This window comes from Palaemon carinicauda, chromosome 1, assembly GCF_036898095.1.
Source record: "Palaemon carinicauda isolate YSFRI2023 chromosome 1, ASM3689809v2, whole genome shotgun sequence".
Lineage (NCBI taxonomy): Eukaryota > Metazoa > Arthropoda > Malacostraca > Decapoda > Palaemonidae > Palaemon > Palaemon carinicauda.
In genome coordinates this window covers 264,980,582-265,005,237 of record NC_090725.1, presented here as the reverse complement: position 1 = coordinate 265,005,237, position 24,656 = coordinate 264,980,582, and the positions used below count along the sequence as shown (strand labels likewise).

At 44.2% G+C, this 24,656-nt stretch overlaps 1 protein-coding gene across 2 annotated transcripts in view; it reads right to left on the bottom strand.

Annotated features, from left to right (window-relative positions):
• Samtor (S-adenosylmethionine sensor upstream of TORC1) overlaps nt 1-24,656 on the bottom strand; it is a 64,306-nt gene that overhangs the window by 3,938 nt on the left and 35,712 nt on the right. For both annotated transcript variants that reach the window (XM_068390173.1, XM_068390180.1), the window contains exons 2-4: nt 20,516-20,628; nt 18,133-18,272; nt 16,286-16,397 (exon numbers count right to left, since the gene is read on the bottom strand). In XM_068390173.1, coding sequence (XP_068246274.1) covers nt 16,286-16,397; nt 18,133-18,272; nt 20,516-20,628 — 365 coding nt within the window. The remainder of the gene's footprint in view (nt 1-16,285; nt 16,398-18,132; nt 18,273-20,515; nt 20,629-24,656) is intronic.

Here is a 24,656-nt window from a genome sequence, read left to right as displayed (position 1 = left end):
CTACCAACTCCATCATACGCTTTCTCCAGATCCATAAACGCAACCTACACCTCCTTGCCTTTTTCTAAATATTTCTCACATATCTCTCTAACTGTAAAAATCCAATTCATACATCCCCTACCTCTTCTAAAACCACCCTGTACTTCTAAGATGGCATTCTCTGTTTTATCCTTAATCCTTTTAACTAGTACTCTACACTCAACAAACTAATACCCCTTGAATTACAACACTCATGCACGTCTCCCTTACCCTTATATAGTGGTATAATACACGCACACACCCAATCTACTGGTATCATTGACAACATTAATCACATTTCAAACAATCTTACCAACCATTCAAGTACAGTCATGCCCTACAGTATTTTAGAAAAATACCTACGATTTTCCTTAAAAATTTTACGTTCATCACATCTTTTTTATTATTTCTAAACCTTGCAAAATATTTGGATTTCTTGAACAAAATGTTCAATCATTTGTCAACATCATACACCAAACTAGAATCAAATCTGTTATAGTTTGGACATAACGATTAAGAAAAAAAAATTCAATCAGTGCCACTTTTGCTGGGCACTGTACCTAACCACTATTTTGGATCGGGCATGTACGCAAGAAGGTTAATATTTTGTATGAGGTTCTTTTGATTTTACAATGGTAAAAGAATATATAGAAAGAGGCTGTGTTGTGCAGAGTAAGAGATTGTGTAAGGAAGGGGTTTCCTAAGGAAAATATAATGGAAAATTTATGTTACCTTTCTTTAAAATGTTATTTTTATTAGTAAAATAAATTTTTGAATATACTTACCCGATAATCATGTAGCTGTCAACTCCGTTGCCCGACAGAATTCTATGGAGGGATACGCCAGCTATCACAATACTAGAAGGGGGTGTACTTACCAGCGCCACCTGTGGCCAGGTACTATAGTACTTCTTGTTGACACCTCCTCAATTTTTCCTCGGTCCACTGGTTCTCTATGGGGAGGAAGGGAGGGTCGATTAAATCATGATTATCGGGTAAGTATATTCAAAAATTTATTTTACTAATAAAAATAACATTTTTCAATATTAAACTTACCCGATAATCATGTAGCTGATTCACACCCAGGGGGGTGGGTGAAAACCAGTGTACAAGATTAAAGGATAGCTAAGTATCCCATATTTCATATAACAGTTATCTCAAATAACAATGAAATAATAAGTACCTGGTAAGGAAGTCGAATTGAACCGTTACTCTGCCTCTTTTTTAAGTTCGTCTTCCTTACTGAGCGCAGCGTTCCTCTTGGAGGCTGAATCAACCCAAAGGTGCTAAAGTATATAGGGTTGCAACCCCTACTAAAGGACCTCTACAAAACCTCTAACCCAGGCGCTTCTCAAGAATGAATAGACCACCCGCCAAATCAAAAGGATGCGGAAGGCTTCTTAGCCTACCGTAACAACCATAAAAACAACAATAAAAGCATTCAAGAGAAAGGTTAAAAAAGGTTATGGGATTAAGGGAATGTAGTGGCTGAGCCCTCACCTACTACTGCACTCGCTGCTACGAATGGTCCCAGGGTGTAGCAGTTCTCGTAAAGAGACTGGACATCTTTAAGATAAAATGATGCAAACACTGACTTGCTCCTCCAATAGGTTGCATCCATTATGCTCTGCAGAGAATGGTTTTTATTAAAGGCCATCGAAGTAGCTACGGCTCTTACTTCGTGGGTCCTTACCTTCAGCAATGCAAGGTCTTCCTCCTTTAAGTGAGAATGGGCTTCTCTAATCAGAAGCCTTATATAATACGAAACCCCGTTCTTGGACATGGGCCTCGAAGGTTTCTTGATGGCACACCATAAGGCTTCTGACTGTCCTCGAATAGGTTTAGACCTCTTAAGATAATACTTGAGAGCTCTGACAGGGCAAAGAACTCTCTCTAGTTCGTTACCTACCATGTTGGAGAGGCTAGGTATTTCAAACGATCTAGGCCAAGGACGTGAAGGAAGTTCGTTCTTTGCTAGGAATCCGAGCTGAAAAGAACATGTTGCAGATTCGGTCGTGAAACCAATGTTCTTGCTGAAGGCATGAACCTCACTGACTCTCTTAGCTGTTGCAAGGCAGACGAGAAAAAGAGTCTTGAGGGTAAGGTCCTTGAAGGAAGCTGACTGGAGAGGTTCGAACCTAGGTGACATAAGGAACCTTAAGACTACGTCTAGGTTCCAGCCTGGAGTGGATAGACGACGCTCTTTAGACGTCTCAAAAGACTTAAGAATGTCTTGAAGGTCCTTGTTGGAGGAAAGGTCCAAACCTCTGTGGCGGAGAACTGAAGCCAACATACTCCTATACCCTTTAATCGTAGGGGCTGAAAGGGATCTCTCATTCCTAAGATGTAGAAGGAAGTCAGCTATTTGGGTCACAGAGGTATTGGTAGAGGATATTGAATTGGCTCTACACCAGCTCCGGAAGACTTCCCACTTAGATTGGTAGACTCTACGAGTGGAAACCCTTCTTGCTCTGGCAATCGCACTGGCTGCCTCCTTCGAAAAGCCTCTAGCTCTAGCGAATCTTTCGACAGTCTGAAGGCAGTCAGCCGAAGAGCGTGGAGGTTTGGGTGCAACCTGTCTACGTGAGGTTGACGTAGAAGGTCCACTCTTAGAGGTAGAGTCCTGGGGATGTCGACTAGCCATTGAAGTACCTCTGTGAACCATTCTCTTGCAGGCCAAAGGGGAGCAACCAGCGTCAGCCGTGTCCCTTCGTGCGAGATGAATTTCTGCAGAACTTTGTTTATTATCTTGAACGGTGGGAATGCGTAAAGGTCGAGATGGGACCAGTTCAGTAGAAAAGCATCCACATGAACTGCTGCAGGGTCTGGAACAGGGGAACAGTACAGCGGAAGTCTCTTGGTTATGGAGGTGGCAAACAGATCTATGGTAGGTTGACCCCACAAGGTCCAAAGTCTGTTGCACACACTCTTGTGGAGGGTCCATTCCGTGGGAATGACCTGATTCCTTCTGCTTAGGCGATCTGCTGAGACGTTCATATTGCCCTGAATGAACCTCGTGACCAGAGTGAGGTTTAGACCTCTTGACCAAATGAGGAGGTCCCTTGCGATCTCGTATAGGCTCCTCGAATGGGTCCCTCCTTGCTTGGAGATGTAAGCCAAGGCTGTGGTGTTGTCTGAGTTCACCTCCACCACTTTGCCTAGCAGGAGGGACTTGAAATTCAACAGGGCTAAATGAACTGCTAGTAGCTCCTTGCAGTTGATGTGGAGTAATCCCTGTTCCTCGTTCCACGTTCCCGAGCATTCCCGTCCGTTCAAGGTCGCACCCCAGCCCGAGTCCGATGCATCTGAGAAGAGATGAAGATTGGGGGTCTGAATAGCCAACGATAGGCCCTCCCTGAGAAGGAGATTGTTCTTCCACCACAGGAGAGTGGTCTTCATCTCTTGGGTGATTGGGATAGAGACTGCTTCGAGAGTCGAACCCTTGTCCCAATGAGCTGCAAGATGGAATTGAAGAGGGCGGAGGTGGAGTCTCCCTAGCTCGACGAACAGGGCCAGTGAAGAAAGGGTCCCTGTGAGACTCATCCACTGTCTCACCGAGCAACTGCTCCTCTTCAGCATGCTCATGATGCACTCTAGGGCTTGGCTTATCCTGGGGGCCGATGGAAAAGCCCGAAAATCCTGACTCCGAATCTCCATTCCCAGGTACACAATGGATTGGGAGGGAATGAGCTGAGACTTTTCTATGTTGACTAACAGACCCAGTTCTCTGATTAAGTCCAAAGTCCAGTTGAGATTCTCCAGACAGCGACGACTCGTGGAGGCTCTCAACAGCCAGTCGTCTAAGTAGAGGGAGGCTCTGATGTCCGATAAGTGTAGGAATTTTGCTATATTCCTCATCAGATGAGTGAACACCATAGGAGCTGTGCTTAGGCCAAAACACAGGGCTTGGAATTGGTAGACAACCTTTCCAAAAACGAATCTCAGGAAAGGTTGGGAGTCTGGATGAATAGGAACGTGAAAGTAGGCATCTTTCAAGTCCAACGAGACCATCCAGTCCTCCTGCCTGACCGCTGCTAGGACCGACTTCGTCGTCTCCATCGTGAACGTCTGCTTGGTGACATACGCGTTGAGCGCGCTGACGTCCAGCACCGGTCTCCAACCTCCTGTCTTCTTGGCCACAAGAAAGAGACGGTTTTAGAAGCCCGGGGATTGATGGTCCCGGACTATAACCACTGCCTTCTTCTGCACAAGTAGCGACACCTCCTGGTGCAATGCTAGCCTCTTGTCCTCTTCTTTGTAGTTGGGAGAGAGGTTGATGGGAGATGTGGTCAGAGGTGGTTTGAGGCAGAATGGAATCCTGTAACCGTCCCTCAGCCAACTGACAGACTGGGCGTCTGCACCTCTCTTCTCCCAGGCTCGCCAGAAGATCTTGAGTCTGGCTCCTACTGCTGTCTGGAGATGCGGAGAGTCAGTTTTTTCCTTTAGATGTCTTGGAGCCTTTCCTAGACTTGCTCCTGTAAGAGTCTGGACGGGAGCTTCCTCGGCTGGGGGCTCTACCACGAAAGGGCGGTATGAACCTCGTAGCAGGGGTATCAGCCACTGGGGAGCGATAAGTCTTGGGGACTGAGGTAGCAACCTTAGACTTACGAGCCGATGAGGCTACAAGATCGTGTGTGTCCTTTTGTATCAGGGCAGCAGACAAGTCCTTAACCAGCTCTTCGGGGAAGAGGAACTTCGAGAGCGGAGCAAAAAGGAGTTGTGACCTTTGACAAGGTGTAATGCTGGAGGAAAGGAAGGTACACAGCTGTTCCCTTTTCTTCAAAACCCCTGATACAAACATCGACGCAAGCTCACCAGATCCATCCCTAATGGCCTTATCCATGCAGGACATTAATAGCATGGCAGAATCCTTGTCCGCAGGAGAGGTCTTCTTGCTGAGGGCCCCCAGGCACCAGTCTAGAAAGTTGAACATCTCAAATGCTCTAAATACTCCCTTCAGTAAGTGATCAAGGTCTGAGAAGGTCCAGCAAACCTTAGAGCGCCTCATTGCAGTTCTCCGAGGCGAGTCTACCAGACTTGAGAAGTCAGCCTGGGCAGAGGCAGGTACTCCCAAGCCTGGTGCTTCTCCTGTGGCATACCAAACGCTCGCTTTCGAAGTGAGCTTAGTCGGAGGGAACATGAAAGAAGTTTTGCCAAGGTGTTGCTTAGTCTGCAGCCACTCCCCTAAGATCCTTAACGCTCTCTTAGAGGACCTTGCTAGGACTAGCTTAGTATAGGTGGACTTAGCTTGCTGTATGCCCAGCGAAAACTCAGATGGCGGAGAGCGGGGAATAGCAGAGACAAAGTGGTCTGGGTAAACCTCCCTAAGCAGAGCCAAGACCTTACGAAAGTCAATAGACTGTGGAGAAGGCTTGGATTCATCCACGTCTGACGAGGGATCCAGGTGTGCCGCCTCATCATCAGACGCCTCATCACCAGAGTGTAGCGAAGAGATCGGACAAGAATGCTGAACAGCAGAGTCAGAACGAGTAGGAACAATATTAGTGGTTTCCTCTTCAAGTAACTGTTGAGGGAAAACCTGAGGCTCAGACTGCAAAGGCTGAATAAAAGACGAAGCAGAAGGAAGGCGCATGGGTGGAGGAGGCTGACTCCTAGCATGAGTGGTTGAACCCAAGGGTTGCGCTTGCTGAGCGGTTGGCGGAAGCGGAGTAGCAAGTTCCTGTTCCTGTGGTGTGAGCGGAGCGCGATGAGGTTGAGGCTGCGCAGAACAAGGTAAATGTCTCGCAAGCTGAGGCTCCTGAGGCGCAAGGCTAAGGTGTAGTGGTGCTTGCCTTGTGGAGGGTTGAGCTCGCTGCAGCGAGAGCTGAGGAGACTGACTCATGGACGGGAGAGGTTGTTGTACCTCAACCGAGTGTTGCACCACTGGTGGAGCAGCAAGTGGAGGCGGAGGAAGAGAGGTATAATCCTCCTGATCCCATTGTAAAGGTTGCCTTAAAGAAGGCGGAGGCTGAACACCACTGGGAACAGCAAACTCAGAACGTGGCTCAACATCGTACGCCTGGCAGGTGGTACTGCGATCAGGCGGAGCGAGCGCAGGCGGAGGGAGTGTAGGCGGAGGCGGAGGCGCAACACTCTCAGCCCGACACTCACGCATCAAGTCCGAAAGCTGTGCTTGCATGGACTGTAGTAGAGTCCACTTGGGGTCGGCAGAAACTACAGTAGGCTGAGGTAAAGCCTTAACAGTCGAGCTCTGTTGTGGCAGAACCTTACTCCTCTTGGGCGGAGTGCAGTCGACAGATGACTGCGGCGAGTCAGAGCTGAGCCAATGACTGCAACCTGGCTGAGCACTCGCGGACTGGACTCTGCGTTTAAGTGGTCTCGAGACCTGAGACCAACGTTTCTTCCCTGACAGTTGATCAGCGGACGAGAAAAAGACGGGCTCAATCGTCTGCAGGTGGGAGTGACGGTCTTTGGAAGACACGCCCGCAACCACCGAGGATACTTCTGTGCGCCTAACAAGGCCTGCCGAACCCTTATGCCCTTCGACATTGCTTCTCCCCTGGGCTTGGGAGCTTGCAAGAGGTCCCGGACTGGGAGGACGACTGGCTCGCACAGAAGTATCCTCACGCACCACACTGGCACTGACACTAGCACTTGGCACTGCACTGACACTAGCACTCGTCACAGCACTGGCACTAATTCCACCCACTGCACTCTTGACCTTAAGTTCCTTGACTTCGGCCATCAGAGACTTATGATCACTTACCACTGACTCTACTTTATCGCCTAAGGCCTGAATAGCACGCAAAACAACAGACATATCAGGCGGAGGGCAAACAGTAGGTTCGGGGGTAGCCACTACAGGGGTAGGAAAAGGTAGGGGATCATGAGGTGAGGAAAAAAGTGAAGAGTGAGAAGAACTCCTCCTAACTCTACCTCTCTCTAACTTAGTTGAATATTTCAAAAGACGGACAAATTCCAGTTCCGAAAGTCCGGCGCATTCCTCACATCGATTTTCTAACTGACAGGGCCTGTCCCTACAGTCAGAACAAGCGGTGTGAGGATCTACCGAGGCCTTCGGAATACGCCTATTGCAAGACCTACATCGTCTATGGGAGGGGGCTTGCGAAATGTCAGACATCTTGAATCCAAAGAGTTAGCCAAAGGGGGTTCCAAAATCAAGCAAAAGATCGTTAACCGTTAATCAGGACTATATAAAAGCTATCTAGCTAATATAAGAAGGTTTCCAGTAAAGCGACAGCCGAAATCTGAGAGAATACTTCACCAATTAGCCGTGAAAATACTCGAAGATCATAAGCGTATCCCAGAACGTCTTGCCGGAAGCACGACAGAGGAAAAATTGAGGAGGTGTCAACAAGAAGTACTATAGTACCTGGCCACAGGTGGCGCTGGTAAGTACACCCCCTTCTAATATTGTGATAGCTGGCGTATCCCTCCATAGAATTCTGTCGGGCAACGGAGTTGACAGCTACATGATTATCGGGTAAGTTTAATATTGAAAATTGAGAAATAATCTTTCTTTGTATGAAAATGCATTACTGTATAGAAATCTATTTTGGTTTCTGAGATGTAGAGAGAGCAGGTTATTGAAATGCTTCATGAGGGCCATAAGGTGCCATAAAAGCAGAAGCAAGGTCTTTTGTATATTGGCATGACATGAACCAGGATTTAGAGCAAGTATCTTCTAACTGTGCATTATGTATAGCAAATCTCAAACATAAGGCCATTCTACCTTTATCTTGGCTATCAGTTGATTAACCATGGTCCCGCTTGCATGTAGATTATTATGGACCCATTGATTGCATTCAATATTTTATTATTGATTACATTTCTAAATTTACTGATGTCTATGCTTGCAAGAATACAACTTCAGAGGATACCATACAGTACAATGTTTAAGGTAATATTTTGCTAATTATGGTATTCCTAACACAATAGTATCTGATGATGCAACTTGCTTTATGTCTACTGAGACTCAGAATTTCTTTAATTAAAAAGGGTGTTAAACATTATTCCGGAGCACCATATAATCCAAGTACAAATTGGCTTGCAGAATGGGCTGCGCAAATATTCAAAACTAATTTTAAAGATTTCAACTGTAATTTGCCTGAATAAACAAGAATGACTAAATTTTTATATGCAGTACCTATAGATGTCCAGTACCGTCTTCTACTGACTACTCCCAAGCTGAATTATTATTTGGAAGGAAATTTATGGGTCCATTGGATGTAATTGTGCCAAAACAAAGATATGAGTTTTATGTTCAAGAGTCTAAATTTAAAATTGGTGACGCTGTATACGCCAGGAATTTTGGTAAAGGACCAGAATGGGTGGAAGCTAAGATTACAAAAATTCTTGGTGAAAGGAATTATTCAGTAACTGTAGATGTTACTGATATTTTGACTTGGAAGCATCCCTTATTACAGTTACTTGATAGAAAATGTATAATATTATAGTAACTAGTGAGCAATCACCATTAAAAGACACAATAACTCCTTATGTACTTGTAGTATCTCCTAGTAATGTATAGTACAAGGATTAGAAGAGACAAATAATCATATTCAGAACAAGTATGAATTATAATCCCAGCATAAAAACAGTAGGATTAGAGAACAGCAATTGTGCTAATGGCACCACAGTAAGAAACCTAGGAGACTCATTGAACAAGTTTAATTTTTTGTGTTGACCTAAGGAGGGGAGGAGTGTAATGTATACATATATTGAGACACACCACTCTTTATTCAACCTTCTGTAAGTTTTTTGTTTGATTCCCAACACCAATGAAGTGTAAGACCTTGCTGCATGGCTCTGCTTACTTTATATTATTAAGAATGGTCTTGGGAATTCTGCCATCCTGTCATATTGGAAATCTTTATTAAGAGTTAATGATATATGTAACAGTGTTCCTTTAATAAGAGTATGTCTCCCTTGAAGTTAAAGAAAATGGGAAAATTTTAAAATATTTAAAGGGCAATTGTCAATTAAACTGAGCTTCTAAAGAATAAGCAATATGAACATTAGAGGAGGTTCATAGAAATAAAAGTCCTACCACAAATGGCTATAAATTAAACACCTACACTAGGAATAAAAAGACATTATCATTATTTCAATACTAAATAAATGATTTCCATAAAGCTTATCTCCAAATCAAAATCTATTACCTCAAAGCATCAACTTCAAGACCTCCAAAATTCAAAAACAGTAAATTTTATATCTCATATCATTCTTCCCCTTCCACACTGTGCCTACGTCACATACTAATCACCTACAAATGATAAGATTATTTTAGGCTTTAATCTGTTTTTATAGAGTTGATGTTTCCTACCAGCCCTTTTACACACATGGTCTATGAGCTGATATCATCCCTTGAAAAAAGAGCAGGTTTATACCTTAACTTGAAAAATGATATTTTAATTATAAAATAAATTTTTGAATATACTTACCCGGTGAATATATAATAGCTGCTGCTCCAGCGGCTCGACAGAAAAACACACAAAAACTCGCGAGCGATCGCTATGAAGGTTGCGGGTGTGCCCACCAGCGCCAACTATCGGCCAGATACCGCATATGCATGTAAACAAGCCTAAATTCTTCTCGTCCCGCTGCGTCTCTATTGGGGAGGAAGGGAGGGCTTTTAATTTATATATTCACCGGGTAAGTATATTCAAAAATTTATTTTATAATTAAAATATTATTTTTAAATATTTAACTTAGCCGGTGAATATATAATAGCTGATTCACACCCATGGTGGTGGGTAGAGACCAGAGTTAATTAAGTTTACAGCGTATATGCTTAGAGTTTTTGACAGTTATAACATAACAAAACCCAAATATATAGGTACCTGGTAAGGAAGTTGACTTAGACGATTACTCTGCCTTGTTAGTCTGTCTTCCTCACGAAGCCCAGCGATCCTCTTAGGATGCTGAAAGACTCCCAGGAGCTGAAGTATCAAGGGCTGCAACCCATACAACAGGACCTCATCAAACCCCTAATCTGGGCGCTCTCAAGAAATGACTTTGACCACCCGCCAAATCAACCAGGATGCGAAAGGCTTCTTAGCCTTCCGTACAACCCAAAAAACAAGATTAAAAACATTTCAAGAGACAGATTAAAAAGGATATTGGAATTAGGGTAATGTAGTGGTAGAACCCTCACCCACTACTGCACTCGCTGCAACGAATGGACCCAGTGTGTAGCAGTCCTCGTAAAGAGTCTGGACATCTTTTAAGTAAAATGACGCGAATACCGACTTGCTTCTCCAAAAGGTCGCGTCCATAATACTTTGCAGAGATCTATTTTGCTTGAAGGCCACGGAGGTTGCTATAGCTCTTACTTCGTGCGTCTTAACCTTAAGCAAACATCGGTCTTTCTCATTCAAGTGAGAATGAGCCTCTCGTATTAAAAATCTGATAAAATATGACAAAGCATTCTTTGACATAGGCAATGATGGTTTCTTAACTGAGCACCATAATGCCTCAGATCTACCTCGTAAGGACTTAGTACGGGCTAAGTAGAACTTAAGAGCTCTAACAGGACATAGCACTCTTTCCAGTTCGTTGCCTACGATCTCTGATAAGCAAGGAATATCAAAAGATTTAGGCCAAGGACGAGAAGGCAGTTCATTTTTGGCCAGGAAACCAAGTTGAAGTGAACAAGTGGCTTTTTCTGTAGAAAAGCCGATGTTCTTACTGAAGGCATGAAGTTCACTGACCCTTTTAGCCGAAACCAAGCACACTAGGAAAAGCGTCTTGAGGGTGAGATCCTTCAGGGAGGCTGAATGTAATGGCTCAAACCTGTCTGACATGAGGAACCTTAGGACCACGTCTAATTTCCATCCAGGAGTTGCCAAACGACGTTCCTTAGAGGTCTCGAAAGACTTAAGGAGATCTTGGAGATCTTTATTGTTGGAAAGATCTAAGCCTCTATGACGAAAGACCGAAGCCAACATGCTCCTGTAGCCCTTAATCGTGGGAGCTGAGAGGGAGCGAACATTTCTCAGATGTAAAAGAAAATCTGCGATTTGGGCTATAGAGGTACTGGAAGAGGACACAGATGCTGACTTGCACCAGTCTCGAAAGACTTCCCACTTCGACTGGTATACTCTAATGGTAGAAGCTCTCCTCGCTCTTGCAATCGCACTGGCTGCCTCCTTCGAAAAGCCTCGAGCTCTTGAGAGTCTCTCGATAGTCTGAAGGCAGTCAGACGAAGAGCGGGGAGGCTTTGATGAACATTCTTTACGTGGGGCTGACGTAATAGATCTACCCTTAGAGGAAGACTTCTTGGAAAGTCTACCAGCCATCGAAGTACCTCGGTGAACCACTCTCTCGCGGGCCAGAGGGGAGCAACCAACGTCAACCTTGTCCCTTCGTGAGAGGCGAACTTCTGCAGTACCTTGTTGACAATCTTGAATGGTGGGAATGCATATAAGTCCAGATGAGGCCAATCTAGTAGAAATGCGTCTATGTGTATTGCTTCTGGATCTGGGACTGGAGAGCAATAGATTGGAAGCCTCTTGGTCATCGAGGTGGCAAAGAGGTCTATGGTGGGTTGACCCCAAGTCGCCCAAAGACTCTTGCACACGTCCTTGTGGAGGGTCCATTCCGTGGGAATCACCTGACCCCTCCGACTGAGACAGTCTGCCAAGACGTTCAAGTCCCCCTGGATAAATCTCGTTAACAGGGAGATGCCTCGATTTCTTGACCAAATGAGCAGGTCCCTTGCGATCTCGTACAGCGTGAGGGAGTGTGTGCCTCCTTGCTTGGAGATGTACGCCAAAGCTGTGGTATTGTCGGAGTTGACCTCTACCACTTTGTTTCGAAGGAGACTTTCGAATTTCATCAAGGCCAAGTGGACTGCCAATAGCTCCTTGCCGTTGATGTGCATGCTCCTCTGACTTGAGGTCCACAGACCTGAGCATTCCCGACCGTCCAGGGTCGCACCCCAACCCAAATCCGACGCGTCTGAGAACAACACGGGGTTTGGGTTCTTGACTGCTAGGGATAGTCCCTCTCTCAGACTGATATTGCTGTTCCACCATTTCAGGCATGCCTTTACTGGTTCGGAGACCGGGATTGATACCGTCTCTAACGTCTTGTCCTTGTTCCAGTGAAAGGCTAGATGGAACTGGAGAGGCCGAAGGTGTAGTCTTCCTAGCGAGACAAACTGCTCCAGGGATGATAGAGTTCCTACGAGACTCATCCAATTCCTGACTGAGCACCGTTCTCTCTTCAGCATTAGTTGGACTTTGAGCAGGGCTTGATCTATTCGGGTGGCAGACGGAAAAGCCCGAAAAACTGGACTGCGAATCTCCATCCCTAAATATAGAATAGTCTGGGATGGGATCAGTTGGGACTTTTCTAGGTTGACCAAAAGTCCCAATTCCTTGGTCAGACCCAACGTCCAATGAAGATCCTGCAGACAGCGATGACTGGACGATGCCCTGAGAAGCCAGTCGTCCAAGTACAGGGAGGCTCGGATACCCGATAAATGGAGGAATTTTGCCACATTCCTCATGAGCCTCGTAAATACGAGAGGAGCAGGACTGAGGCCAAAGCACAGGGCCCGAAACTGGTATACCACATTCCTGAAAACAAACCTCAGAAACGGTTGGGAATCCGGGTGTATAGGAATGTGGAAGTACGCATCTCGTAGGTCGAGAGAGACCATCCAGTCTCCCTTTCTGACCGCTGCTAAGACGGACTTCGTGGTCTCCATAGTGAACTTTGTTTACGTAACAAAAACGTTGAGCGCACTGACGTCTAGCACCGGTCTCCAACCTCCTGTCTTCTTTGGGACTAGGAAGAGACGGTTGTAAAACCCCGGTGATTGAAGGTCCGAGACTTTCACCACCGCTCCCTTCTCTAGCAACAGAGATACTTCTTAGTTTAGGGCTTGTCTCTTTGACTCCTCTCGGTACCTGGGAGAGAGGTCTATGGGAGTTGTCACTAGAGGAGGTTTGCGTACAAACGGAATTTTGTACCCCTCTCTGAGCAACCGAACAGACTCTTGGTCTGCGCCCCTCTTCTCCCAGGCCTGCCAGAAGCTCTTCAATCTGGCTCCTACCGCTGTCTGAGGCTGTGGGCAGTCAGACTCTGCCACGTGAGGACTTGGCTCCTTTATTCTTACCTCTCTTTCCCTCGGCACGAGCGCTTCCCCTGCTGGGAGCTCTGCCACGAAAGGGCGGGATAAATCTGGATGCCGGGGTCTCGATCCTGGGTCTTACAGCAAAGGATGTAGAAGGAGTCCCTTTGCGAGCAGAGGACGCCATCAAGTCATGGGTGTCCTTCTGCACAAGCGAAGACGCTATATCCTTAACCAGTTGTTGTGGAAACAAGGACGCTGATAAGGGAGCAAAGAGCAGTTCTGATCTCTGACAGGGAGTAACTCCTGGCGAAAGAAAAGAGCAAAGGGAATCTCGCTTCTTTAAGACTCCCGGCGTAAATGTGGAGGCGAGCTCATTGGAACCATCGCGGATGGCTTTATCCATACATGACATGATAAGTAAGGAAACATCTCTGTCAGCAGACGAGATTTTCCTACTTAAAGCTCCTAATGACCAGTCAAGAAAGTTGAATACTTCAAAGGCCCTGTATACGCCTTTAAGCAGATGGTCAAGGTCCGAGGAGGACCAACTAATCTTTGAGCGTCTCATGGCTAGGCGGCGGGGAGAGTCTACGAGGGTTGAGAAGTCACCCTGGGCAGAGGCAGGGACTCCCAAGCCGAGAACTTCTCCCGTGGCATACCAGACGCTCGATCTAGAAGAGAGCTTTGAAGGAGGGAAGGCAAAGGCCGTCTTCCCCAAACTCCTCCTGGTATCCAACCAGTCGCCTAAAAGTCGTAAAGCCCTCTTGGAAGAGCGAGAAAGCACTAGCTTAGTAAAGGCTGGCATGTTAGCAGGTAAGCCTAGAGCAAACTCAGAGGGTGGCGAACGAGGAGCAACGGTAACAAAGTGATCGGGAAAAAGATCCTTGAAAATCAACATGATTTTCTTAAAGTCCATCGAAGGAGGAACCGTCTTAGGTTCGTCTACATCTGAAGGATGATCATCATGATGAGGATCAGCAACGTCCTCATCTGAAGGATCTTCGTCCGACAACTGCTGAGTAACAAGCAAAGGGGAGACCTGCCTTGGCGGCAATGCTTGACACGCAGAGTCCACACGCACTGGTGCATCAGTAGCAGTCCAGGACGCTACGTCATGTAACTGCTTAACAGCCTGACTGTCAACAACAACAGGAGCGGGAGGACGCTCGACGTCAACTCGAGACTGCCTTGACTGCCTAGACTGAGCAGTCAAAACAACTCTTGACTGCGGTGCTTGACGCTCAGCGTCAAAACAAGTCAACTCCGCTGGTTGGCGAACGTCCTGAACGTCAACAAGAGCATTAGGAAGTGGCTGAACGTCCATAAGCGGCTGAAAGTCAACACGGGACTGCATCGAGTGAGGCTCTACAAAGCGTGACTGACGTGACTTAGTAACGCCAACGTCAACAGGACGAGCAAAGGCTCGTTTTGGCGGCTGAAGGCCAGGATCTCGATTAGCTAAGCGGCGAGGATCATCGTGAACCTTTTCAGCAGAATAGTCTTCCATAAGGGAGGCGAGCTTGATCTGCATGTCTTGCAGTACAACCCATTTAGGATCAACGGGAATGGGTGCGGTAAAAGACGAGGGTAACGTCTGTGACTGCAAAACCTTGCCTACACCAAGACTCTCGGAGCCTGTGTAACGTTTCTGCTTAGGCGGCGAGCAGTCTTCCGATGACTGCAAAGGGTCAGAGCTGTCCCAATGGCTACAACCAGGACGCTGGACCTGTCCTGAAGGGACCGACTTTCGCTTTAAGGGCCTTGAAACCTTGCTCCACGGTTTCTTATGCGAAAAGCCTTCGGATGATGAGGAGAAAATGGTCTCTCTCGTCTTATGGTAGGGGCGGTCTTGATGAGACACGCCTGAAACCATAGAGGGAACGTCTGTTCGCTGATCAAGGCCTCTCGAACCCATAAGTCGTACGACATTACTTCTCCCCTGGGCTTGGGAGCTTGCAAGAGGTCCCGGACTAGGCGAACGACAGGCACGAACAGACGAACCCTCGGTCGCAACACTGATAACACTTTGCGCACTAATCACTTTCCCACGATTTTCCACTGTGGCACTCTGACACTTCAACTCTTTAACGTCAGCCATGAGTTGATTACGATCTGTAGCTAACGACTCAACTCTTTCGCCCAAAGCATGAATGGCACGTAACATATCCCGCATTGATGATTCCTGAGTGCTAGTAGAGGGTTCAGGCACAACTACTACAGGGGAAGGATTAGGTTCAGGGGCATGGGGAGAGGAAAAATCTACCGATCTAGAGGAACTTCTCCTCACCCTATCTCTCTCTAGCTTACGAGAATACTTGTCATATTAAAGCCAATCGAATTCCGAAAGGCCCACGCACTCCTCACACCGATCTCCTAATTGACAGGTTTTACCCCGACAATTAGAACACACAGTATGTGGGTCGAGAGAGGCCTTTGGAAGACGCCTATTGCAATCCCTAGCATTACACTTACGAAATCTAGGAATTTGAGAAGGGTCAGCCATTTTGAAAAAGTCAAAGAAAGTCCAAAAAACAATCCAAAGTCATCAACAATTAAATCTGTCCAAAAAAGAGTTCAAGAGTTTAAGTTGAAGATAAAACACCTGCACTGCAAAAGCTCAAACCAAAATGAAGTACTTCACCAAGTCTGTTGAAAAACTCCAGGTTATACAGCGAGTAATGGTACGTCTTGTCGTTCAGACCGACAGAGAAGAATTGAGGCTTGTTTACATGCATATGTGGTATCTGGCCGATAGTTGGCGCTGGTGGGCACACCCGCAACCTTCATAGCGATCGCTCGCGAGTTTTTGTGTGTTTTTCTGTCGAGCCGCTGGAGCAGCAGCTATTATATATTCACCGGCTAAGTTAAATATTTAAAAAGGTAAAGCTGCACATTTCACTGGAAATGGGACTGCCCTTATAGCTTCCCAGGCAAATGGTAAAGTTGTAAAAACATTGCTTGAAAATGGGGTAAGGTTGATACCTCCTCTAGAAATAGATAACACTACAAATATCCTTTTTAAAGGGATTTTACTAATCAAGAGAAAAAGGTTAAAAACACATTTGTGTTAAGAGGTTGGGAGAATGGTGGTTTCCAATGATTAAAGCATTATGACTACCACGTAAGATTAATTAAAATAATTAATTAATTTGCTATAATCTTAAAGCACAATAATATCAGGAATACTTCAAAACCATGTTACCTCTAAAGCTGGACAAAGATCAATGGCTGTCACTTCTAGATCACTGTATGTTGAAAACGGGTTGTAACAGCTTCCTACATCCAACAGCTTAATTTTATAAGATGATTTGTACCTGTAAAAAATAAACTTCTTGTACTTGAATCTTCAACATACTACTGTATATTAAAAAATGTACTTGGCCCTTTCAGTACTCTGAAGTACAGCACAAAAAAACTTGAGTCTAACTGCTGAATCCAGTGTATTTAAGTTACTAGAGTGAGTACTAGTAGCCAAAGAGTATCATACATATCCTTGGTTGTATATACATTCTTATGGGAAAGATACTACAGGGAATCAACACTTCAGGGCAAAATTTAAACAACATTACACAATGTAGTTTTTCATTAAAGACTAAGGCTTATACTCTAATAAATACTGATGCAGTTCCAAAAATATGACAAATTTGGAAGTAATTTGTATTTTTCCTAACGATACAAACCTGGGGCTATTTATAGGGATTTTACTTTCAACGTAGCTGAACGAGGAGCCATAAGACTTTTTAGCAAGGGATAACTACCCCAACTGCAAGTTAGCATGAGGGGTGGGGAGTAGCCGGATACCCCTTTCACTTTTTAATGGGTATATGCTTCTTCTTCTTTGCCCCAGTAGAAATTTCATTAATAATTCTATGAGCAATTCTTACACCATTATTGGCCACTCCCTGAATTCATAGCTTTGTCAACCTCATCTACTTTCCTATCTAAATATTCTCTCCAGTCATTCCTGGCTTTACTTTTGACTTCACTATTATTTCTTATTAGGAATGTAATAGGAAAAATAATTTTGTCATCATGGGTGGGAGGTCAAAAGGGAGTGCAACACAGCTATGTCTCACTTTAGAGAATGCTTCCAGTGTGATTTGATCATGTATGCAAACACAGAAATACACTTAAATAGTCCTCACATAATCAAGAATAAAGACTAGAATTTCAAGTGTTTCAATTGGTGGTGGGGTGAGAGGGGGATAGGTACATCTCTAAGCTCGGGAGTGTCAGGGGGTTAAAATAATGTCACGCATGGAGAATGTCGCCACTGGATAAAATGTGTGGTGTGATTATGCATGGTAACTTGAAAACACATATAAATTGCCCTTACACAATCAGGAATAAAGGCTAGAATCCCAAAGTGTTCTGGTTGGCTGAAAAAAGGAAGAGGAGAGGCTAGAATCAAGGAGGGGAGAACTTTTTTTCAGTAAAACATCCTTAGGTGTGATATATGACCATGTGTTGTACTCTTTGATAGGATATACAAATGATTTTAACTTCTATATGGTTTATATTTATAAATGACATACAGTATCTGGTACATTATAGTGTAATGTACAGTACACCTGGCATGATTTGACATTCAGCTAACATAATCGTGGTGAAGGGGTTGAATAAGTTGAAACCCAAATGTTGATCAATACCTTGGCTGATGAATAAGTACTGGCATGTCGTATCATTATCAACTACGCAGAAGACAACTACTATATTCACTATCTGTAATTCCCTTTAAACTAAAAGCTATGCAGTATATACTCGCCAATTCCATAAACACTAACTTGGAAAATTATTTCTGAAAGGAACCGAAAGATATCATACTTTTCACAAAGGTCATTTCAAACCCAGTGCTTTTAAGGTGCAGTTATACTGTACAACATAATATAAATTTCAATGCGGCTACAGGATAGAGAAAATTTTTTAAGTTGAAAACTACTAAAAAAATAGAACCAGTTAACTTCCTTTATATTTTTGTATGATGTATTCTATATGTGCAAGACAAAGAATCTAAATGTTCAAGGACATCATATAAATTTCATTACATACCTGTTACAATCACAAAAATCCATATTCAGCTCCAAGTGTTTCAGTTTTCGTATTTCTTTCTCTGTAATCCGTTGCAGCTCTCCCTCATGGAAATACTGTTTGATGGCATTATAGATCCAAAGAACTCGAGAAACATTCATCTGGAAGGAAATAAAAGAATTTTGGGGAAACTTCATGCTTTGTGAAACCTTACTAAAACATAATTCAGTAAATAGACCACATAGAATACAAGTTTTCCTAAACAAAATTTTGGTTTTACAAGGGGGAAATCAATAAATAAAAATCACATCTTGTACTAGTTTTTCTATGAATTTTGTACCAAACCAAACTCGACTCGATGCCTCGTCTGGATGGGAGGGTGGGAAAAGCAAAAAGAAGAAAAGTTCCCTTTTGTTCTTTTCTTATGTCGGCTAGCCCCCAAGTACTATACCCTCTGTTAAGTTTAATTACTCTGAAGATTTGTTAAATACAATATCATGACATGTCAAACAACCTCAGATAAGTTTGTGTCAGTGCCCAGTGGTACATGTAATCACCATAAATTATCTTGGGCATTTTTATAAAAGAATATTCAAATGTTATTCTCAGTTTTCTATTTCTTTCCCAGAACTCCAGTAGCCTCTATGCTATTGTTTCAAAGGTAGTTTATTTCTAATTATTAACAATCTAAAAAAATGAAAACCTACTTGTGACATGACATCAATAAGTTTCTGGAGATCACTACTTTGGCTTTTATTTAAGGGCAGAAAGAGCAATAGAAGAGTAAGAAAAATATTACAGCAATAACAAAAGATAAAGGGATGAACTAAAGAGTAAAAGATAGAGGAATAATGCTGCTTGAGTAAGTTATGAATATTTGGATAGGTGGGAGGAGGAAAAACCGAGAAATATTATTATTATTATTATTATTATTTGCTAAGCTACAACCCTAGCTGGAAAAGCAAAATGCTATAAGCCCAGGGGCCCCAACAGGGAAAATAGCCCAGTAAGGAAAGGAAAGAAGGAAAAATAAAATATTTTAAGAAGAGTAACATTAAAATAAATATTTCCTATATAAACTATGAAAACTTTAACAAAACAAGAGGAAGAGAAATTAAATAGAATAGTGTGCCTGATTGTACCCTCAAGCAAGAGAACTCTAACCCAAGACAGTGGAAGACCATGGTACAGAGGCTATGGCACTACCCAAGACTAGAGAACAATGGTTTGATTTTGGAGTGTCCTTCTCCTAGAAGAGCTGCTTACCATAGCTAAAGAGTCTCTTCTACCCTTACTAAGAGGAAAGTAGCCACAGAACAAATACAGTGCAGTAGTTAACCCCTTGAGCGAAGAAGAATTGTTTAGTAACCTCAGTGTTGTCAGGTGTGTGAGGACAGAGGAGAATCTGTTAAGAATAGGCCAGACTATTCGGCGTATGTGTAGGCAAAGAGAAAGAACCGTAACCAAAGAGAAGGATCCAACGTAGTACTGTCTGGCCAGTCAAAGGACCCCATAACTCTCTGGCGGTAGTATTTCAACGGGCGGCTGGTGCCTTGGCCAACCTACTACCTCATATTGTTCGCATATGAAATATATATGATACACAAATTCTGTCTTTTCCTTCAAAATTCTACCTATGAAGATAAGAAAAGATACAGAGAATAATATAAGCATTACTTTGAAATACTGTAGTTGATGCCCCATGTGCTTTATGTTTTAATTATAATCATTATTACTAGCTAAGCTACAATCCTAGTTGGAAAAGCAAGATGCTATAAGACCTACAGAAAATAACCTAGTGAGTAAAGGAAATCAGAAAATAAACGATATATGTAAAGTGATTAATAAGTAATATAATATAGTCTAAGATCCATAGCAACGTTAGAATAGATCTGCCATATATAAACAATGAAGTGAAGAGAGACTTACGTCACCCTGTTCAACATAAAAACATTCACTGCATGTTTGAACATCTGAAGTTTCAACAATTCAATTACTATACCTGATTAGGAAGATCATTCCACAATCTGGTCATAACCGGAATAAAACTTCTAGAATACTGTTTAGTATTGAGCCTTATGTTGGAGAAGGCATGACTTAGAATTAGCTGCATACCTAGTGTTATATGCAGCATGGTACTGTCTGGGAAGATCTAAATTCAAAGGATAGTCAGAGTCATGAAAAATCTCAGGTAACATGCATAAAGAAATAACTGAATGATGGTGCCAAAGATTAATATCTAGATTGGAAATAAGAAATTTAATAGACTGCAAGTTCTTGTCCAACAAATTAAGATGAGAATCAGCAGCTGAAGACCAGACAGGAGAACAACACTCAAAACTATGTGGCTACCTTAAATATAAGCTGTAATTAATCCAACTAAAACTAAAACAAACTATGATACCTGGTTGGTTCCTTCCCAGTGTTCTGTAGCCAATTCATGCATTGCTTTTGAATAAGATTGCAACTCCTTGCCATTATGAATATGTTCTTCCCACAATTTGGTTTCATCCTCACCTGAAAACAAAGAACAGATTATTTTACACATCCAATATAAATTCTGTATTTCACAGAAACCAAGTCATTCCCAGTTCCTGAGTTAACATTGAAAAATGTTATTTTTATAATAAAATAAATTTTTGAATATACTTACCCGGTGATTATATAAGCTGCAGCTCTGCTGCTCGACAGAAAACTCTACGTTCAAAATCCGCCAGCGATCGCTATGCAGGTAGGGGGTGTACATCAACAGCGCCATCTGTCGTGCAGGTACTCAGTACTCAATGTAAACACAGAACTCAATTTTCTCCTCGGTCCACTGGGTCTCTATTGGGGAGGAAGGGAGGGTCCTTTAATATATAATCACCGGGTAAGTATATTCAAAAATTTATTTTATTATAAAAATAACATTTTTCAATATTAAACTTAGCCGGTGATTATATAAGCTGATTCACACCCAGGGGGGTGGGTAGCGACCAGCAATAATTGTTTACATTATTATGAGCTAAGGATTTTTTATTTCATTTTAGCAGTTATTCAAAATAACAAACATAAAATTAATAAGTACCTGGTAAGGAAGTCGACTTGAACAATTACTCTGCCTTTTTAAGTACGTCTTCCTTACGGAGCCTCGCGATCCTCTTAGGATGCTGAGCGACCCCTAGGAGCTGAAGTATCAAGGGTTGCAACCCATACTACAGGACCTCATCAAAACCTCTAATCTAGGCGCTTCTCAAGAAAAGAATTTGACCACCCGCCAAATCAACCAGGATGCGAAAGGCTTCTTAGCCTTCCGGGCAACCCAAAAACAACAATAAAAAACATTTCAAGAGAAAGATTAAAAAGGTTATGGAATTAGGGGAATGTAGTGGTTGAGCCCTCACCCACTACTGCACTCGCTGCTACGAATGGTCCCAGGGTATAGCAGTTCTCGTAAAGAGACTGGACATCTTTAAGATAAAAAGACGCGAACACTGACTTGCTTCTCCAATAGGTTGCGTCCATTATACTCTGCAGAGATCTATTTTGTTTAAAGGCCACTGAAGTTGCGACAGCTCTAACTTCATGTGTCCTTACCTTCAGCAAAGCTTGGTCTTCCTCACTCAGATGGGAATGAGCTTCTCGTATCAACAGTCTGATATAATAGGATAAGGCATTCTTTGACATAGGCAAAGAAGGTTTCTTAATAGAACACCATAAAGCTTCTGACTGTCCTCGTAAAGGTTTAGTTCGTCTTAAATAGAACTTAAGAGCTCTAACAGGGCATAAGACTCTTTCTAGTTCATTTCCAACCATATTTGAAAGGCTTGGAATATTGAACGATTTCGGCCAAGGACGAGAAGGTAGCTCGTTTTTGGCTAGAAAACCAAGCTGTAAAGAACATGTAGCCGTTTCAGATGAAAATCCGATGTTCCTGCTGAAGGCGTGAATCTCACTGACTCTTTTAGCTGTGGCCAAGCAAACCAGGAAAAGAGTCTTTAAAGTGAGATCTTTAAAGGAGGCTGATTGTAGTGGCTCGAACCTTTCTGACATAAGGAATCTTAGTACCACGTCTAAATTCCAACCAGGTGTAGCCAAACGACGCTCCTTCGTGGTCTCAAAAGACTTAAGGAGGTCCTGTAGATCTTTGTTGTTGGAAAGATCTAAGCCTCTGTGACGGAAGACTGATGCCAACATGCTTCTGTAACCTTTGATAGTGGGAGCTGAAAGAGATCTCTTTCCTCAGGTATAATAGGAAGTCAGCTATTTGGGTTACAGAGGTACTGGTCGAGGATACTGATACTGACTTGCACCAGTTTCGGAAGACTTCCCACTTCGACTGGTAGACTCTAAGAGTGGATGTCCTCCTTGCTCTAGCAATCGCCCTGGCTGCCTCCTTCGAAAAGCCTCTAGCTCTAGAGAGTCTTTCGATAGTCTGAAGGCAGTCAGACGAAGAGCGTGGAGGCCTTGGTGTACCTTCTTTACGTGTGGCTGACGTAGAAGGTCCACCCTTAGAGGAAGAGTTCTGGGAACGTCCACTAGCCATTGAAGTACCTCGGTGAACCATTCTCTCGCGGGCCAGAGGGGAGCAACTAACGTCAACCTTGTCCCTTCGTGAGAGGCGAACTTCTGCAGTACCTTGTTGACAATCTTGAACGGGGGGAATGCATATAGGTCTAGATGTGACCAATCCAGTAGAAAGGCATCTATATGAACTGCTGCTGGGTCCGGGATTGGTGAGCAATATATTGGGAGCCTCTTGGTCATCGAGGTTGCGAAGAGATCTATGGTAGGCTGGCCCCATGTGGCCCACAGTCTCTTGCACACATCCTTGTGTAGGGTCCATTCTGTTGGAATGATTTGTCCCTTCCGACTGAGCCAATCTGCCATGACATTCAAGTTGCCTTGGATGAACCTCGTTACTAGAGAAAGGTTTAGATCTTTTGACCAGGTGAGGAGGTCCCTTGCGATCTCGTACAACGTTATAGAATGGGTCCCTCCTTGCTTGGAGATGTACGCCAAAGCCGTGGTGTTGTCCGAGTTCACCTACACCACTTTGCCTTGAAGGAGGGACTTGAAGCTTTTCAAGGCCAGATGAACTGCCAGTAGCTCCTTGCAGTTGATATGTAACGTTCTTTGATGCGAGTTCCAAGTTCCCGAGCATTCCCAACCGTCTAATGTCGCACCCCAGCCCGTGTCCGATGCGTCCGAGAAGAGAACGTGGTTGGGGGTCTGAACAGCCAGGGGCAGACCCTCTCTGAGGCTGATACTGTCCTTCCACCAAGTCAGGGACGACTTCATCTTCTCGGAAATGGGGATCGAGACCGCTTCTAGCGTCTTGTCCTTTTTCCAGTAAACAGCTAGGTGAAATTGAAGGGGACGGAGGTGTAGTCTCCCTAACGAAACGAACTGTTCCAGAGATGATAGCGTCCCTATCAGACTCATCCACTGTCTGACTGAACATCGTTCCTTCTTCAGCATGTTCTGGATGCATACCTGGGCTTGACTTGTTCTGGGGGCCGACGGAAAAGCCCGAAAAGCTTGACTGTGAATCTCCATCCCTAAATACACAATAGTTTGGGATGGGACCAGTTGAGACTTTTCCATATTGACCAGGAGACCCAATTCCTTGATCAGATCTAGAGTCCACTTTAGATTCTCCAGACAGCGACGACTGGAAGAGGCTTTTAGAAGCCAGTCGTCCAAATAGAGGGAGGCTCTGATGTCCGCTAAATGCAGGAATTTGGCTATATTCCTCATCAGCCTCGTAAACACAAGAGGTGCTGTGCTTAGGCCAAAGCACAGGGCTTGAAATTGGTAGACAACCTTTTCGTAAACGAATCTCAGAAAAGGTTGGGAGTCTGGGTGGATGGGGACGTGAAAGTATGCGTCCCTTAGGTCTAAAGAGACCATCCAGTCTTCCTTTCTGACCGCTGCTAGAACCGACTTTGTGGTCTCCATGGCGAACGTCTGCTTTGTGACAAAGACATTCAGCGCACTGACGTCTAGCACCGGCCTCCACCCTCCTGTCTTCTTTACCACTAAGAAGAGACGGTTGTAGAAGCCCGGGGATTGATGGTCCCGGACTTTGACTACCGCTCCCTTTTCTAGTAAGAGAGACACCTCCTGCTTCAAAGCTCGTCTCTTGTCTTCCTCTCTGTACCTGGGAGAGAGATCGATGGGACACGTTGCTAGAGGGGGTTTGCGTACAAACGGGATCTTGTACCCTTCTCTGAGCAACTTCACAGATTGTGCATCTGCGCCTCTTTTCTCCCAGGTCTGCCAGAAGTTCTTGAGTCTGGCTCCCACTGCTGTCTGAAGAAAGAGGCAGTCAGACTCTGCCTTTAAAGGACTTGGTACCTTTCTTCTTTCCACGTCTCCCTTCGGCACGAGCACCTCCTCTGCTGGAGGCTCTGCCACGAAAGGGCGGAATGAATCTGGACGCTGGAGTGTCCATCCTGGGTCTTGACAAGGTAGGCAAAGGGGTGGCTTTGCGGGCAGAGGACGCAACCAGGTCATGGGTGTCCTTCTGAATCAAAGAGGCAGCAATCTCCTTAATCAAGTCC